The sequence below is a fragment of the Acomys minous genome (assembly GCF_964271855.1).
Source record: "Acomys minous genome assembly, chromosome: 10".
Lineage (NCBI taxonomy): Eukaryota > Metazoa > Chordata > Mammalia > Rodentia > Muridae > Acomys > Acomys minous.
This window is the reverse complement of record NC_140491.1, coordinates 31,569,427-31,586,681: the sequence shown is the minus strand read 5'-3', so window position 1 is coordinate 31,586,681 and position 17,255 is coordinate 31,569,427. Positions and strand designations below refer to the sequence as shown.

Sequence of the window (17,255 nt, the reverse complement as noted above, 5' to 3'; positions counted from 1 at the left end):
CCTATGCATAGAGCCGAATCAAGGCAGTGGGTCAGATTTGCAAGAGATGGCCCCATCCTCCCATGCAGATAAAGGCAGGGACCAGCTTCCACCTGCCCAGCGCTCTGAAGGGGCAGCTTCGATGGGCTGTTCTTATTCTTGTATCTACTATTGGTTTTGCCATTGCAGAGAGACAAAAGACCTAGGGATTTCTTCTCTTGAAGTCTTTTCCTTGCCACGGTATTCCAGAGCACTCCTGGGGCAGGTACCCTCTTTCCTGTGCAGACAATAAACAGTGCTGTGCTTAATATAGGTCACCCCGTCCCTGCTGCAGGAGCCAGAAAGCTGCTTGGAACTCATTTTCAGGCCCCACCTGTGAACACACTGAGACGCACGTCCCCAGGGTACGCAGACAGGTGTCCAGCCTGAGATGCCAAGCAGCTGGAGGAAGCACACTCGCTCACGCTGTGGCCCTAAATGTGTCTCAGCAGCTGGAGGCAGAGAACAGAAGGGAGCCTGGGTTCAGTTCAGTGAGGCGCAGGGCGCCTCGGAGGGACATAGACACTGATTCACCCTCCCAGAAGCACAGCACCCTAAATCTGGAGGTGGGTGTGGCAAATGGCCTCCGTCTTTGGGAAAGGCTGACTGGGAGGCCGGTTGCTGCAGCAGCCTGAGAACTGGGGGTGGAGGTGGGGTGGGGTGGGGTGGGACTCCCTGGAAGGGGCCGCCTTTGCAAGGGCCTGGTATCCCCTCCCCTGGAGCCCAGGGGCTGGCGCTAGTCTGTGAGGGAAGAGCTGAGAGTGAGGCCCGGATAGAACTCCTCCTGCTTCCGCGGGATGCTTCAGAACGCTGTTCTGCGGCAGGTCCAAACCTGCAGGCCCAGGCGGACACCTTAAAGTATGTCTCAGGACGCACTGCTACGGAGGACATCAAATACACTTAAAGTAGAGAGCAGAACGTTCACGCTCATGCTATGGAACACACAGAGCTCTGCTCACCTTTCGAGGGTACACATTTTTTTCTTTGCCTAAATTCTTCTAGGGCTCCCCTCAGGAGTTACCAGTCCACAGGAAACACCTCCGCTTTCCCCACAGGATCCCGAAGGAGGCAGATTTCCTAAACACAGCCCCAACACTGCCAGCATACCCAAAGACATGGGACAGTCCTCTGCATCTTCTAAGATCCCAGTCACCTGCTTCTCCTCCCATCTGCCCCTCCCCCTGCTCCTCTGCCCTCCTTCTCCCCTCCCCCCTCCCCTCCTAGCCCTCTTAATCCTGCTCCCTCTATCTTCCTCCTCCTCCTCACTCCTCTTCCTCCCTCCTGTTTTTTCTTCTCACCCTTCTCTTCCTTGTTCCCCTGTTCTTTTTCCTTCTTTTTCTGGTATTGGAGAATAAGCCCAAATCCTTCTTGTTTATTATTTTTATTTTTAAAGATTTCTGTATTTTAAAAACTTTTTATTATTTTTTAAAGATTTATTTATTTATTTATTATGTATACAGTGCTCTGCCTGCATGTACACCTGCAGGCCAGAAGAGGGCACCAGATCATATCATAGAGAGTTGTGAGCCACCATGTGGTTGCTGGGAATTGAACTCAGGACCTTTGGAAGAGGAGTCAGTGCTCTTAACCTCTGAGCCATCTCTCCAGCCCTATGTTTATTATTTTTAATTGTGTGTGGTTTTATGTATGTGAGTGAAGGTGTCCTCAGAAAGCTAGGGGTGTCAGATCCCCTGGAGCTGGAGTAAAGATGTGGGAGCTGGGAACAGAACTTGGGTGTTCTAAAGAGCAGCAAATACTTTTGACCACTGAGCCATCTCTCTGGCCTCAAGATTTTTTCATTTTTATGAGCTTGTTTTTATTTCTTTCTCTCTTTCTAGAAAGAAACCAACAAGAAGAACACTATGACAGCCTGATCTGGGCCCAGGGGTTCTGCTCAAACTAAGGCACCAGCCAAGGACAATATGTGCAGTGAGCATCAAACCCCTACCAAGATCTAGCCACGGGACAGGACATTCTCCATAGTTTAGTGGAGAGTGGGGACTGACTTTCACATGAACTCTGGTGCCCCATATTTGACCATGTCCCCTGGATGGGGAGGCCTGGTGGCACTCAGAGGAAGGATAGCAGGCTACAAAGAGACTTGATACCCTATGAGCATATACAGGTCTCCCCCAGTCACAGTCAAAGGGGAGGGGAATAGGGTGAAAGTGGGAGGGAGGAATGGGAGGATGCAAAGGATGGGATAACAAGTGAGATGTCATATTAATGAATTAATAAAAAATATAATGTAAAAAAATACAGGAAAAAAAAAAAGGTTTCCTGGCTGGGTTGGTGCCCCATCCCTCTGATGGAAGCCTTGCATTATTAACAGAAAATTGGCAGTTCAAGATCCATATATCACATTGTTAGGAGTCTTAGCTAGGGTCACCCTTGTAGATACCTAGGAGTTTCCATTGCACTAGATTTCTACCTTTTGAATAGGAATAGTAGTTAGAACAAGCAATTGAAAAGTGTCCTCTTGCCTATTTTTCCACCTTAGTATTTTTTTGTTGTCCCATAATACCTTCAAATTTTCACTCAAAGCAAAAATGATTAATGGAGGTACAGACCTTGCGTACCAATATTTCACAGATCACCCAAGCCAAGTAGGGGATAAATCTCTATGTGTTTTTTAGTGGTCCTGTGCTATACTTCCAAGTAGGTTAAATAAGATATTTGAAAGAATATTATGAATGTATATGAAATATAAGATAATTTGCTTCCAATTTCTATGAAGAATTGGTTTTGAACATTGATGGTGATTATGTTTAGTAAGAAGGTTGCTTTTGGTGCTGGTAAGGATCATTTTCATAACATCAATACATGAGCATAGGAGGTCACTCCATCGTCTAGTATCTTTTTAAAATTTCCCTTTTCAGTTTTCAGTGCATTAGTCCTTCACTGGCTTCATTAGACCTATTAAAATGTGTTTTATTTTTGAGACTATTGTGAATAGAATTGTTTCTCATAGTTCTATCTTCATATGCTTACCATTTGTATATAAAATGGTTGCTGATTTTTGTGTAATTTTGTAGCAGGTAATTTTGTAACCTGCTACTGTGCTTAATGTGTTTACCAACTGTAGGAGTTCTCTAGTGGAATCTAGGGTTTTTAACGCATAGGAAAATATTTGAAAATAAGAATACATTGACATGGGGCTGGAGAAATGGCTCAGAGGTTAAGAGCTCTGACTGCTATTCCGGAGCTCCTGAGTTCAATTCCCAGCAACCACGTGGTGGATCAGAGCCACCTATAATGGTGCCCTCTACTGGCCTGCAGGTGTACATGCAGACAGAACATTGTATACATAATAAATAAATAAATAAATAAATCTTTTAAAAAAGAATACATTGACTTCCTATTTTTCTATTTGTATTCATTTCTCTCCTTCACATATATTATTGTTCTAGGTAAAATTTCAAGTACTATATTGATCAGAATGTCAGGGAGTGGGCATCCATAGCTTGTGGCTGATTTGGTGGAAATGCTTTGAGATTGTCTCAGTATATCCAGATATTAGCTGTATATCCTTGTTGAACATTGTCTTTCATATGTTAAGCTATGCTCCCTGTATCCCTAGGTCCTCTAAAACTTTTATGATTTTAAGAGATGTTGAATGTTATCAAAACTCTATTCTGAATCTAATGAAATGATCAAGTGGTTCCTGTCTTTAAGTCCTTTTATGTGGTGGATTACATATATTTCTTTTTTTTGCGCATGTTGAATCACCTCTGTATCTTTAGGATGAAGCCAGCTTTATCATAGTGAATGATCTTTTGTTTATGCTCCTGAATTTGGTTTTCAAGTATTTTATTGAGAATTTGGTGTTCATATTCATCACATACCTACTGGCATATGATTATTCTTCGGTTTTTGGTTCCTTAGTTTTTATATACTTGCTTCATTAAAAGTATTTGGAACTGTTCTTTCATTTACAAATGTGTGGAATAATTTAAAGAGTATTTCTATTTGTTCTTTACTGGTAGTCTTGTAGAATTCTGCAATAAATCTATCTTGGTTGGGGAAAAAAAGATTTATTTATTTTACATATGCGTACTACTTTATCTGCATGTACACGTACCTGCCAGAAGAGGGCACCAGATCTCATTATGGATGATTGTGAGCCACCATGTATTTGGGGGACGGGAATTGAACTCAGGACCTCTGGAAGAACAGACAGTGCTCTTAACCACTGAGCCATCTCTCCAGCCCTTGCAGGAGTTTGTGTTGCTAAGTTGCCTAAGCAGGTTTAAGCACAGTATCCTCTTGCCATTCAGCTCTCAGCTGTCTCCTTCCCTTCCTCTCTCCCTCTCCTCTCTCTCTGGAGACAGGGTCTGCATCAGTTACTTTTCCATTGTTGTTATAAACACCACCACCAGAAGCAATTTAGGAAAGAGTTCAGCTTAAGGTTCTAGGAGTCCATAATGGGGTGGAGAGGGGGCGGTTTAAGGGGTGGCATGTCAGCAGGAGCAGAAAGCTGAGAGATTGCTCTCAACCACTCAACCACTCAGGAAGCAGACAAAAGCAAACCGCAAGTATGGAGAGGCTCTAAGCCCCTATAGCTAGTCTCTCAGCCAGCAGCTGGGGTGCAGGGTACAGAATGCTGGCCCTGCCTTGCCTGGAAACTAGCTGGCTGAATCCTGTGGACCTGAATGGGTGGGGTACATTCCCTTCACTCCCGTCCCCCCAATGGATCCCCTCACATCCCCGACAAATGAGAGGGATACAAAAGCATCCCAGCCACTGCCTACACAAGTCCTAGGGATGTCGCTGGTGCACAGCAGTGGTCCTCAACCTGTCTGTCCTGGCTCCTTTAGGGGTTGCACATTGGATATTTATATTATTATGATTCATAATGGTAGCAAAATTACAGTTATGAAGTAGCAATGAAGTGATTTTATGGTTGGGGGCGGTCACCACAACATGAGGAACTGTATTAAAGGGTCACAGATTTAGGAAGGTTGAGAACCACTGCTTTAGAAGCCTGTGGGGATGTAATGGGCCAAGATAAATGGAGAAAGAGTGAAGGAGAGTTTCAGCCCAGAACACCTCAATACAAGAACTGCAGGTGTTGGCGCCCTCCCCGCTCCCAACCTGGCACCAGGAAGTTGGCTGTCCTACTACCAACCCAGGTGAGAATTAACTACCCTGACAGTTATCAGGCCTCACTCCTTGTTTGCCCGTGTAAGCAAACCTTGTCCCAGAGATCCTGCCCATCACCCCAGGGGCATAAATGCCCCCTGCACCCCTAAAACCAAACCAGTTCTCTGAAGCTGTTCCTGTGTGTGTGTGTGTGTGTGTGTGTGTGTGTGTGTGTGTGTGTGTGTGTTTTCACTGCTGACCAAGACCTTGCATTGCATCCACCCTGGCGACACTTCCCTCCTTCCAGCCCAGCCTGGTGCACAATGGGCTGGCTATCCCGAGGCACAGAAGTGGACAGGGAAGGGCAGAAGACTACCAGGACATTTTCTTCCTCTCTCCACCTGAGCTAAGATCCTTACCCAACCCAGGAGGCCTGTGAAAGCACGCAAAAGCATCTCAGCAGCCGGGGACACTCCAACTCTCTTGCTGTTTCTCCTCCCTACCCCACCTCCACCTGACTGAAGCCAGGCACATGTAGAATTTAAAGATTCTGAGGATTCCCAGCTTCCCAAGGAAGCATAGTGATAAGGCAGAAGAGCACTGCCAGCAGGTAAAGGCTCCTGGGGGGGGGGGGTTGGGGAGGGATGCCACTGAGATCAGCTCCAGAGTGTGCCCGCTGCATCATTCCCATACAACTGGCAGAGCCCGTCCCTTTCCAGCCGTTGCAACTCTACGCACTGTCCTCCTGTAGTTAAACTTGGGCAGAGTGAACATGACCAGACCTGGCCTTGGGTCCGAGTGCACAAAGGCCTGATGGGTATGGTTGGTTTGCAGTGGGATGACATCAGTGACCAAATGGAAGCAGACCGCAAGCACAGCCACACAGAGAGTCATCAGAGCCAGCTACTCACTCCACAGTAGCTTCCCCTCTACTGGCCTTTCAGCCTGGGGTTGTGGTAGGTTCTTTCAACACCATGTCCTCAGCAGACAAATGATGCCCCTCGTCTGTCTATGAAGGCAGCGGGCCCTGCCCTTTCTGCATTTTCTCAGCAAACAGGAGTCCAGCGCTGCTGCCTTTCAGTTCCCAACTTGTGGTGTCCTGGAGGTGCACACACAGTAAAGTTCCTTGGGCCCTTGAGGGATGCCTACACCCCAGTTCCCTGCCAGCACTGGTGGGATGCTTTCCAGCTTGGAGGTCATCACCACCGCAGCTCCTCACAGTCTCAGAACCTGCTGGGGACAAGGGTGGGCATACAAGTCGGATCTGCCTTTGTGCACCTGGTTAGAGCAGAGCACTGGTGGGAAGATGGGGTGCAGGACAGGAGCATTACTGGCCCCCTTGGATAAGGAGTATAGGAAGGGCAAGGAGTGCTTGGGGGGAGGGGAAGAGAGCTAGTAGGGCAGGGCTCTTCCCACTATGCCATTCCAGGGCCAGAGCACCCCTATGACATGAGCTCCTGGTCTTTGGCTTGTCCTGAAAACCAACATCCTTGGCTTTTCTTTTCTTTTTTGGTTTTTCTGAGATAGGGTTTCTCCATGTAGCCTTGGCTGTCCTGGACTTGCTTTGTAGACCAGGCTGGCCTGGAACTCACATTGATCCACCTGCTTCTGCCTCCTGAGTGCTGGGATTTAAGGCGTGAGCCACAGTGCCCAGCTTTGGTAAGGGCTTTTCAACTAACCTTCAAGACAGTCTAGAAGGGGACATTGCCTCCATCTGTGACAAGACCTATAGGGATAAAAGGCCTTCCCCACCCCTGGGGCTCCAAGTGGTACTTGGATTGTGGTACAAGTACCACCAGGCTGTGCCACTCTCCACAATGGCATGGGGTTCTGAGCTCCTCTGCCTTCCAGCACGCTACCAATCAGGGACAACCAGAGGAGCCACTGAATATGGCCTGTCAGGGCCTGAACTGACCAAATCATTACTACATGACCTCTGTGGGGCCTGACCCCTGTCAGCTCTGAGTTCTACGGAGACGGAGGGCATGGCTCTGCAGATGGTCTGGAGTTACAGATCTCAAAAATACCCTTGAAAGGCTGTTACCACAGAAAGTGAGACAGGCCAGTAGCCGATGAGTCTCTCCTGCTGTCCACTCATGTGGCAATTTGCCCTCTGCAGTCTTGTCATGACCAGTTTCCCCTCAAGGAACCAGCAGACCACAAGAACTTGGTACAGCTCTCTGGGGCAGCAATGTCTTGGTAACCTTTGTGTTTTACTGTGAAATGTGGCTGGACTCTTCTGACAAGGGACTCCCATAAGACCTGTGGATACAATGCTGGGCTCCACTTGGGGTGATGGGGCCGGGACTCCTGGGCACAATATCCTTGCAAATAGGCAGGCAGGAGACACTAACAGGAACCAGAAGTGGGCTGCCTGGCAGAGAAACTGGCCAACTCCCTCACACATGCATGAACTGGGACGAGGCAGTTTTGGCTTGTCAAATACACCGGAGCTGCAGCAGAGGCTAGTCTTGAACTCACCAGTCACAAGATCTTAAGCAAGCATCTAGTAGCCTCACCACATCTCAGTCTTCTTGGCCACATGGTATGTTTACGCTAGAACACCGAGCCCCAGCACAAGCTGGTGCAGTTAGTGCCACTGGAGCAGTCAGTGACTGCTGGTATTACCATGTGAGGTAACTATTTTGAAAATGCTCAAGAGCCTGCAGTGCAAGGCAGTGCTGGGCCAGCAGAGCTTCCTGGTCTTGGTGCTTTCAACAGTTGCCAAACTGGGTACACACCTGATGAACAGCTTTCAGGGGCCTGGCCATACTTTGTTCCTAAGTCCCTGGATAGAAGCAGGTTGTGGGGAGCTTTAATTGGCCACTTACCACGGGTCTAGAACCCAGCATGTGATGCTCACAGTGTCAGAGACAACAGCACGGGTGACCACAGAAGTGGTCAGTTGCTTAGACAAAAGAGGCGGAGACCGTTATGCTCTCCGAACACTAGGCTGGGCTGGTCACACTCCCATGGATGGTGCAGGGGGAGGCTGCCTAACTGCTGTGCACGTAGGGAACATCTGTGAAGCACCTGAGCTGACGATCTGTGCAAAACCCCACAGAAAACAGAAGGGGCAGTCAGCATAGCCTTTGGGCACATCTGTGCTCAGGGCAAGCCAACAGGGAAAGGAGCTTAGTGACATCACGGAGTGTGCCTATTGGGTGTCCAGGAAGGACGTCATGCTCTCAGTCCCCCACTGAGCACCCGGAGCACTCTTGAGGAAGACACAGTTGCAACGACTCTAAGCTTGGCCAGAGCTACAGTCCTGAGAGGGAGTTTAGTAGGAATCCTTCCCACCTAAGCCCAGGGAGGAAAAAAGCAGTGGGGCAGCTTGTTTCAGTCCCCAAAGGCATCCACAAGGCGTCACTGCAAAACCAGGGGCTTTATATAACTGTATCATAGTGGCTGAGGATGAGCTGTGAAAAACTGAAGCTGAATCATTACTCAGTGGTAGAGGCAGGAGAATCAGTAGCTAGGAAGTTCAAGATCAGTGTGGGTTACAGGAGACACTGTCAACAAAGAAACACAAAAGAGCGTTGTACATCAGTCAGTGAGGATCCTGGTCAATCTGTGGTGGGTAATATGCTGTGATGCTGCAGTTCTGACACACAGGGACTCTCAAGTGGCAGGGCAGGCTAGGCAGTCATGTGTGCATGCAGACCTAGAGATGGGTACCTACAGGAACATGCATGGTCACAGTGAGTTTTCCTTCATATTTTTTCAAACACTAACTTTCTGTTTACTGCTATTGTACATATACATATATGTGTATGTATTATTGTATATACATACATACATAAATACATGTGTGAGTACAGTGTATAGTATGCATTCAGAGGTCAGAGGACAGCTCTGTAGGGTCGTCATCTCCTTCCATCTTTCCATGGACTCTGGTGAATAAACTCCACTCTGAGGCTGGCACAGTAAGCAGCTTTCCTACCGAGCCCTCCTCAGCTAGTTGCCTAGCAGGCCCCACCTACTACTTGCTTTCCCAGCTCTGGGGAGTTGGCTAGGGGAGGCTAAGTGGCCTCAGGAGGGGGGGGGGTATCTAGCTTTCTCTTATTCTTCTCAGTTAAGAGGAGGCTGTGTCTTCATTTTTAAATTTTTCTGTGATAAATAAAAAACAACAAACATTTTTCAAATTTTTATTTGGTGTTAACTCCACAAGAAAACAAAACAAAACAAAACAAAAAAATCAGTTACTCTGGTGTACGTGAAATCAGAACAATACAACCACGGAAAAAAACCTCAGCCCAGGAATGGAGCTGATACTTCAGTGCTACGGATATGCAACACGCTTCATACCACAGTGCGTTTCAGCGTTTGCCAACTTTTTTTTTTTTAATGCTTTTTTGTGATCATCCATTCATGAAACTAAAACCACACTTCAATCCTGTGCCAGAGCTCTGGGCTTCAGGCACTTAACTACAAAAAGAAACCAAACACAGACTGTAGTCATCTCTTTGCCTTTGATGACCCACCGCATCCCCTGTGGGGGGCCTCTCCCCACAGCTGAGGAGGGAGGTGTCTTTGCTACCTGGAACCCTTTCCTGGTGAACATTGGCTGTCCAGGTCACCCAAGCTCATGGCTGAGTATAAAAATCCATTTGGTCATAGCAACAATTTCTAGGGTAATCGTGACTGCATTGATTTTAGGAATTTAAAACTTCCGATCCTTTTTGCCTTTGATGATAGATTATACTTCAGTGCAGATGTTAATCAAATTTTAGGAAGCTCCAGAAGAAAAAAAGTACATAAAACTTATCTGATGTCTGTAAATAAATTAAGAGCAACATGAAACCTTCCACATGCACACACACACACACAAGCCACCATAAAGTATCAGAGGATGTGCTGTGTGAAAACAAGCTTAAGGTGGCAAGACGCCCCAGGCAGCAAGCCAGGCTCCCCATGATGAGGCCGCGCAGAACTGCAGAGACTGCACAGCCTTCATGATGTTTCCTGTGTTCCTGAGAAACAGGCAACAGACTCAAGTACTACCAGCAGGGCCTGAGGGGCAGCTCCACTACTTCAGACCTCTCAGCCGTTCCTGATGTTCTGGACATGCTGAACTCATGTCACAGACAAGGTGTTTTTTAAAAACAAGTTGGTTGAAAGAGAAAAATAATTTTGGATGTTCAGGCTTTACACAATTGACCCTCTTAGCACCCGTGGCAGTGCTGCAAGAGAGAGCTTAGATGCAACTGTGTGAGGCGTGCTGCCAGCCTGCTTTACCAAGTCACATGAGAAGATGGTCAGAACAGCAGTCACACAGGTGTGTGGGAAATTCCTCTATCCACCCCAGCCCACCGCAAGCAGAACTTGCCCACAACATTCTCTCAAACACAAAATGAGATACAAGCTATTCTACATCACAGCCACAAGAGCAGCTAGCTGCAGCAGCCAAAGATTTCTTTGGGGGTAATGAGGTGACCTCACTGCATGTCAACTATTTTTAAGTTCATTTGGAGACTTCAGTTCAATGTAGTCACCAGAAAGTAATTTGCAGGTAAGGTCCTCAAACTATGTGCTGGAAAGGCAGCTCAGAGAGCCCTGCTTCAGCTGCTATGGATGCACTGCAGTAGCAGGACTCACCCATCCACCAACCACCCCACGCCTCAAATCCTTGGCTTCTTCAGCTAGCAAGAAAGTCACAAGCCACAGTATCTTCCATGGTACTGTAGGGGATCCTAAAAGAGAGCACAGTATTCTGTAAGTCTCTAAAGCACACCCTTGTGTTCCTACAGCAGTGTCCACGGGATCTTCTGAATGGGCCTGCAGATGAGTCACCATGCTCCCCTCCGCCTTCAGCAAGGCCCTGACCCACTGCAGGGGAGGACTGATCTCTGGGCTCAGAGAACAGAGCTAGAGTCTCTGGACGGTGGCGGTTGTTGCCACAGTGCTGACAAGGTGATGGCGACACAGCCGCCAGAGGGAGGCCTGCAGCTGCGATGCAGAAGCGGGACGCGCTAGGACAAGCACATGCACACCCATTCCTCACTGGACAGCACAGTCTAGTCTACTTCAGAGAGCAAGAACTTAACAGCTTGGAAACAAATCTTCAACAGGACAGCTGTCCTCAACGCTAAAAGAAGCAAGAAGAGAAAGGTAACCACTGATGCAGATCAGTTAATCGAAGAAGAAACCTAAGTTGCTGCTTTAGACTAACAGGCCTCCCAGAAGGCAATTTCCCATGAAAGCGGTTTCAGTGACCGGCACTACTCTGCAGGGTCAGAGATGTGTTCGGGAGAAGAGCTGCTCTCTCCTGGGGCCCACCCACTCTCCGCCGGCTTCGGAGCCTGTGTCGCCCGTGTCAGAGCTGGTGCTGGAACACATCTTCCTGTGGAGGCCATTTGATTTTGCCTCAGAACCTCTCTCTCCTGTGCATCTTGCTTCATAAACAGAAGACACCTACAATTTAAGAAACAATTTTCAATACACCAAAAATCAAACAATCCACCCCAAAGCCAAATCTATTCATTGACAGGGATGAAGACACAATCACTAATATCTCCTATGGAGAGCTACAAAGTTGTGAAGTCGCACTATTCCAAAGGGAACTGCTTATCTTTTGTCCTTGAAGGGTCCAATCCCAATTCTGCACCTCTAGTCACAAGAATCTGTGTGACTATGCTAGGGTAGGACAAAAGGACTTCTTAACTTTCAACAAGTCTTTGAGTATCTTGTTCAGGGTGACCCATAAAGCCTTGCACAGGCTCCCGTGGGAAGAAAGACATGGTCATGCCCATGGGGTTCACAGTTCCAGCAGACAAAAAAAACCAAAGGACATAGCTTCAGACTGTAGACATGAGGATAACTGGTTGAGGGGCACTCTGGACAGGAGCAGAGCACTCCAGAAGGTGGCACTCCTGAGCAAAGACTGGAGCCCTGCACTGCAGTTTCAGCACCACCTAGTGTGTGTGGTGTTTACAGAAAGGCTGGCATCTGGGGACAATAGTAGCCCTTTCACCAGTTACAGCAACCAGCCACACTTCCCAGTGTATCACGACATCCACCACCAGCACTGCTCCATCACCGTCCCAGTTTCTGAGCCCAAGGCAGAAGCACAGAAAAGCCATGTGAGAGCAAAGCACAGACAGGCTTCCAGGCAAGAAGGGGGTCTGCATTTCTTCCAAGTGCACAGCGTAGGAGTATGGGTCCTACAGCCAGACTGTAGGGGCAAGCACCCATGTCTGTGTTCCATCTCCGGATGCCTCCACGTTGTACTCTGCAGTGGGTATGCCAAGAATACTTAGTGCAAAGGGGTTTTTCGAGGTCACTGTCTTGCTGAATGGAGATGATCGTCAAGGACAAGCAGAAGCAAGGACGAGAAAGGCTGTGGCTGCTGTTGAGGAGTGGCAGTGGTCTGAACCACGTGGAAAGGATGGCTCATGTGGAGAAAAGAGGTGGATGGAAAGTGGAGGTGAGGTGCATTAACAAGCTGGCAGACACACTGCATGTAGAGGTGAGAGGAAGAGCCAGGTGGTGGGGTAGCTATTCCCTGAGGGTGGGAGGCTACAGGGAGGCCTTGCATGTGGGCCTGCACACATTAACCCACCTGATAGGTCAGTGGGACTAGCGCCACATGGTGCTTTAGTAAATTCTTACAGAGCTTGAGCTAACATTGATAACTGAGAAGAAAATACGTTTCCTTCAATTTACTGGTCTTAACCTGACTAACAGTGGAAGGCCTGAGACTGAGCTAAGAGTATAGGTCATGGTCTTGAATGTGCCTTCATGGTGCTCACAGGCTTGTTGGGGAGACAGAAGTATCTGAGATGGTGGGACTCCACCCAGAGAGTGCATAAGAGCACAGAAAGTGCAGGGCCTGTCTCACACAGGCTGGGAAAGTACACTGGGAGGAAGATGCTGCTCTGGGATTGAACAAGGAGCAACAGATTTGGCACAGCACTTAAACCCCTTGTGCCAGCAGCTGGAGGGACATCAGGGGCTCTTCATGAAGGTCTGGCCAGGGGCTGGGGGTGGGGCGAGGCAGACCCAAAGGAAGGGCCAAGAGGAGAAAGGCAGCACCCAAGGGTCTGGGGAATGTGGGCCAGGGGTGGGTTATAGAACTCCCAAGTTTGTGACTAGAGTGGCGGGGAGGAGGACAGTCCACTTACCCTATTAAAATCTAACAGACGCTCTTCACGACTGGGTGTCTCTTTAGCATCTGGATACTCTTCTATACCATTCTCTCCCTTGGCATTTGTATAACATTCTTATCATTTTGAATGAGAAGGGAAAAGAGGGAAAGGGGGAAATTCAATTAAGACAGTTGAAACACACACCCTCGCTTCACTCACTGAAAAGCTAGGCCTCCCCACCCTCTGGAGGTTTAGGTTGTCACTGAAAGCACAGCCAGCCTGGAGTGTATGAGAAAACATGATGCCAACTGAAAACTTTCAGCCACAAGTATGTAATGAATAATAATAAAAAAGCAGGTCAGCATAAGCATATTCTACTGTAAAAATTATCTCAACAATTCAACAAATATATGCACAGACCTACGATGTGATGGTCCTGGGACACAGGGGAAAGAACTGCAAGGCCCATGCTCTCGAGTTGAGTGTCAAGGGGAGGGAGATGAACGATGCACCACAGATATGCTCATGGGACAGGAGCAGAGCTTCCAAACAGGCAGCCCATTGGGAAAGCAAAGCAGGTCAACAGCTGGCTCGTTCTAACTCAACATCATGCCACCACAGTCTGTAACACTTGTGCACTGGGCAAAGGTGGCGCATGGTCCAGTTGGCCAAGGCCCACGGAATGAGAAAGCAACGTAGACTAGAGTTAGAGGATTTCATCCACCAGCACGTTCAGCTGTGCTTCACCCATGCTGAATTTTATTCAGCCACCTGGGGGAACTCGAAAAAGCCCAGGCTCCAGCAGACTGACCATCAGTCCTTCTGAGAAGCTTCCAGGTAGTCCCTAAGCACAGCCCTATACCGAGCCCAGCCAGTAACTGGAGTCACAGAGGATGGGGACTCCAGGCAGGCTAGTTTGGACCTGGCTCTGCTTTCTAGGGTTACAGCACAGGTATCAATGGGATGCTATGGCTTCTCTGGCCATAGCCAGAGACATAAAGGACAAGGCCAGCCGAAATGAATGCCACAACTCCTGGGCACCAAGTAGAGACTTTGCTTGCCATGTGGGTATTCTCCATACCTACCAGCCCTGGCTATTATTTCAATAACCCTGGCTGTGAGTGACAAAGGCCATGGTAGATACCAGGTTCTGTTCCTTATCTATGACATGACTTTCCAAGCCACACACCCCACCACACACCATTCTCTTAAAAGAGGTGCTACATGAGAATGGGCAGATATACCAACACCTTCCATAGCCACTAAGCCAGAACACAGGCTCTGGGAGGGCTGGGAGGCCACTGCACTGTGATGGAGAGGGCCTCCTCTCATCCCACTCATTCTACACACGTACACACAGCAGGGCCAGCAGAGGGGCTGTGGCAGGGAAGGAATGCTACTGGATAAAAGCATGTCCCTCGTCATACCTTCATGCAGAGGTTTGGCAAAGAAATATGCTGAGCTCATCCCATGTTTCTTGTAATGCTCCTGATGACAGCTACTGTTTATTGAGCAATCACTGCATCAGGGTTAGAAAGAGGCACCTTGCCTGCTGAAGAGGCATCTTTATTCCTCACAATAATCCCAATAGGGATGGCCTCCTTTTTATAAATACAAACACCAGAGCACAGGAAGGCCTGGCAGCTATGCACAGAGGCACTAGGGTCCAGCTTAGCCTTGCTCTGCCAGACTGGGCCCTCATCGCAGTCTGTGCTGCTCCCCAAGGGTCTCACTCCATACAGCCTGGACAACACATGTCAATAACCAACTGGCCTTCAAAGCACAGAAGTCCTGGGGAATGCCACCAGCCCCTCTGTAGTCTCTACCTCAGGCTGGCCTTGTCCCTACCACACTCCTGTACCAAGTCATCTTTGCCAGCCAAATTTCTGCCCACTCAGCAGCCAATGTTTCTGCCCCACATTGCCCCTACAGCCCCAGATGCTGTGCTGGCCTGTACCCTACCCCCATTCCCACTCAAGGGACACTCATCCTGGGCAGGCAGTTGTCTGTACTTCCCCAGAACAGCACTCTGCTCAGAGATACACACACAGCACCAGTGCTTGGGTACGGCTCTCAGCAGAACATACCATTTCCTCACCAGACTCAACAAGGGGATGCACAGAGTTCTAGTTAGCCAGTGTCCAGAGCAGCATACACTGACTACTAACCATTTCTAATACTACAAGCTTCAGGGATGCCTTGTTCCTTTGAGGGGGTGGGTAGCGGTTGTCTTCTTGCATAACCTCCATGTGAGGATACGGACAACTGGCAGAACAAAAGAATGCTTCACACTGTCACTGCAAGGGAACTTCACGGGGATCAGACTCACAGCTGTCATTCAGAAGACTGGCTACCATTCTTTCCCCACCAATCTTCTCTGTGCACCGTTTCACATACATATACAAAAGCGTTACATACAGCCATTCACTGACACCTGCCAACAGATTGGACGTCCAAGAATCAGAGCTGAGCTAAGAGTTGGAACTGGGTTCCTACTAATGAACAACAAAATGAACCAAGCGAAGAAGTATGAACTTAGGATTTTTAAAAATCATCCCCAAAGCTGTGGCACATGCCTCTAATCCCAGCACTCGGGAGGAGGCAGTGGCAGGCAGATCTCTGTGAATTCGAGGCCAGCCTGGTCTACAAAGCAAGTCCAGGACAGCCAAGGCTACACGGAGAAACCCTGTCTCAAAAAAAAGAAACATAAAAAAACCATCCCTGGCCAGGCATGGTGACATACGCCTTTAATCCCAGCACTTTGGAGGCAGAGGCAGATGGATTGCTGTGAGTTCGAGGCCGGCCTGGTCTACAAAGTGAGTCCAGGACAGCCAAGGCGAGACAGGGAAATTCTGTCTCGAAAAACTGAAAAACAAAAACAAAACAAACAAACAAAAAAAAATCATGCCCAAAGAAGTAGCTTTTTACTACATGGTTATATTCCTCTTCCTCCTCTAGCTTTTTTGGAGGAGGGGCTTCTGAGGCACATCTCTGAGAATTTCTGACCTGTACTGTTGGCTGTACCTGTCTTAAACTAATGCAGCTCACAGACTGGTCACTCAGAAGGTTGTATTATACTCCTATGGTCCTGGCATTCTCCTTGGTAAACTAGAACTATACTCAACACCCTTCTCTCTAGGTCAGTGGTTCTCAACCTTCCTAACGCTGCAACCCTTTAATACAGTTCCTCATGTTGTGGTGACCCCAACCATGACATCAGTTCATTGCTACTTCACAACTCACAGCTTGAGAACCACTGCTCTAGAGGCTCCCCTAACTCCCTCCTGTTGGTCACGCCTCAGCTTCAGGGCAGGTACAATTACTACAGAATCTCCCCATGCTGTCCCCATTTCCTAACGCTCCAGTACAATTTCATCTCTGTTGCTGCTGCAAGTCTTCAGCACACATCTGACCTGAACACCCTTCAGTCAAGTCCTTTCCACAGTCAGCCCTCAGTGCACACATCAAACTCAAGGCAGCAGCGAGGCTCTCGTCCTGTAGGCTCCTTCCCATCAGACTCTCTGGCTCTTCTCCCAGTCAGCTGAGCCCAATGGGACCCTGCTCTTTCAAGTTGCCTCACACTCTGTGGCCTTCTTTGCACAGAGATGGCCCGAGAACTCTCTTCTCTGTGATCAGGGTGGTCATACATATCTCATCAAAAGTCCATACCATTTATGCTTCTAATGAGTTTCCAACCTTCCACCAGCCTATGGCTAGGTTTAAGAGCAGGGTTCATTGAATTCACCTCTGTTCTGTGTCCCTAGGGTGTAACAAAATGCTGGTCACAGGAAATTTTTTTGTTGTTTTCTGGACTGTATCCACAGCCAAAGAACCCATTGCTCTGGGTGAATTAGAAATTTGAACAGTCTGATGACACACAGTCTCCTTACCTTCACACTCTGACATGGGAAAAAGGGGAGAGTACAAGGCTTTTTCCCACCAGCTCTGCTTTTCTTGACTTCTCGTCACTTCTTGCACATCAGTGTTCAGTACAGGAAACTGTTTAGATGAAGCCAAACACAGAGCATGTTTATAAACCTTCAGGACAGACAGAAAAATGTAAGCATT

At 48.2% G+C, this 17,255-nt stretch overlaps 1 protein-coding gene across 7 annotated transcripts in view; it reads right to left on the bottom strand.

Annotated features, from left to right (window-relative positions):
• Positions 1-9,234: 9,234 nt before the first annotated feature.
• Positions 9,235-17,255, bottom strand: part of KIAA0232 — a 73,744-nt gene continuing 65,723 nt past the window's right edge. For 4 of the 7 annotated variants that reach the window (XM_084797439.1, XM_084797443.1, XM_084797440.1 and 1 more), the window contains 3 exons: positions 17,078-17,186; positions 13,224-13,321; positions 9,235-11,514 (listed from right to left, as the gene is read on the bottom strand). In XM_084797439.1, the coding sequence (XP_084653565.1) occupies positions 11,335-11,514; positions 13,224-13,321; positions 17,078-17,186 (387 nt within the window). In that variant the 3' untranslated portion in view covers positions 9,235-11,334. Of the gene's footprint in view, positions 11,515-13,223; positions 13,322-17,077; positions 17,226-17,255 lie in introns of all 7 variants that reach the window. The other 3 variants (XM_084797444.1, XM_084797445.1, XM_084797442.1) reach the window with 2 other exon arrangements.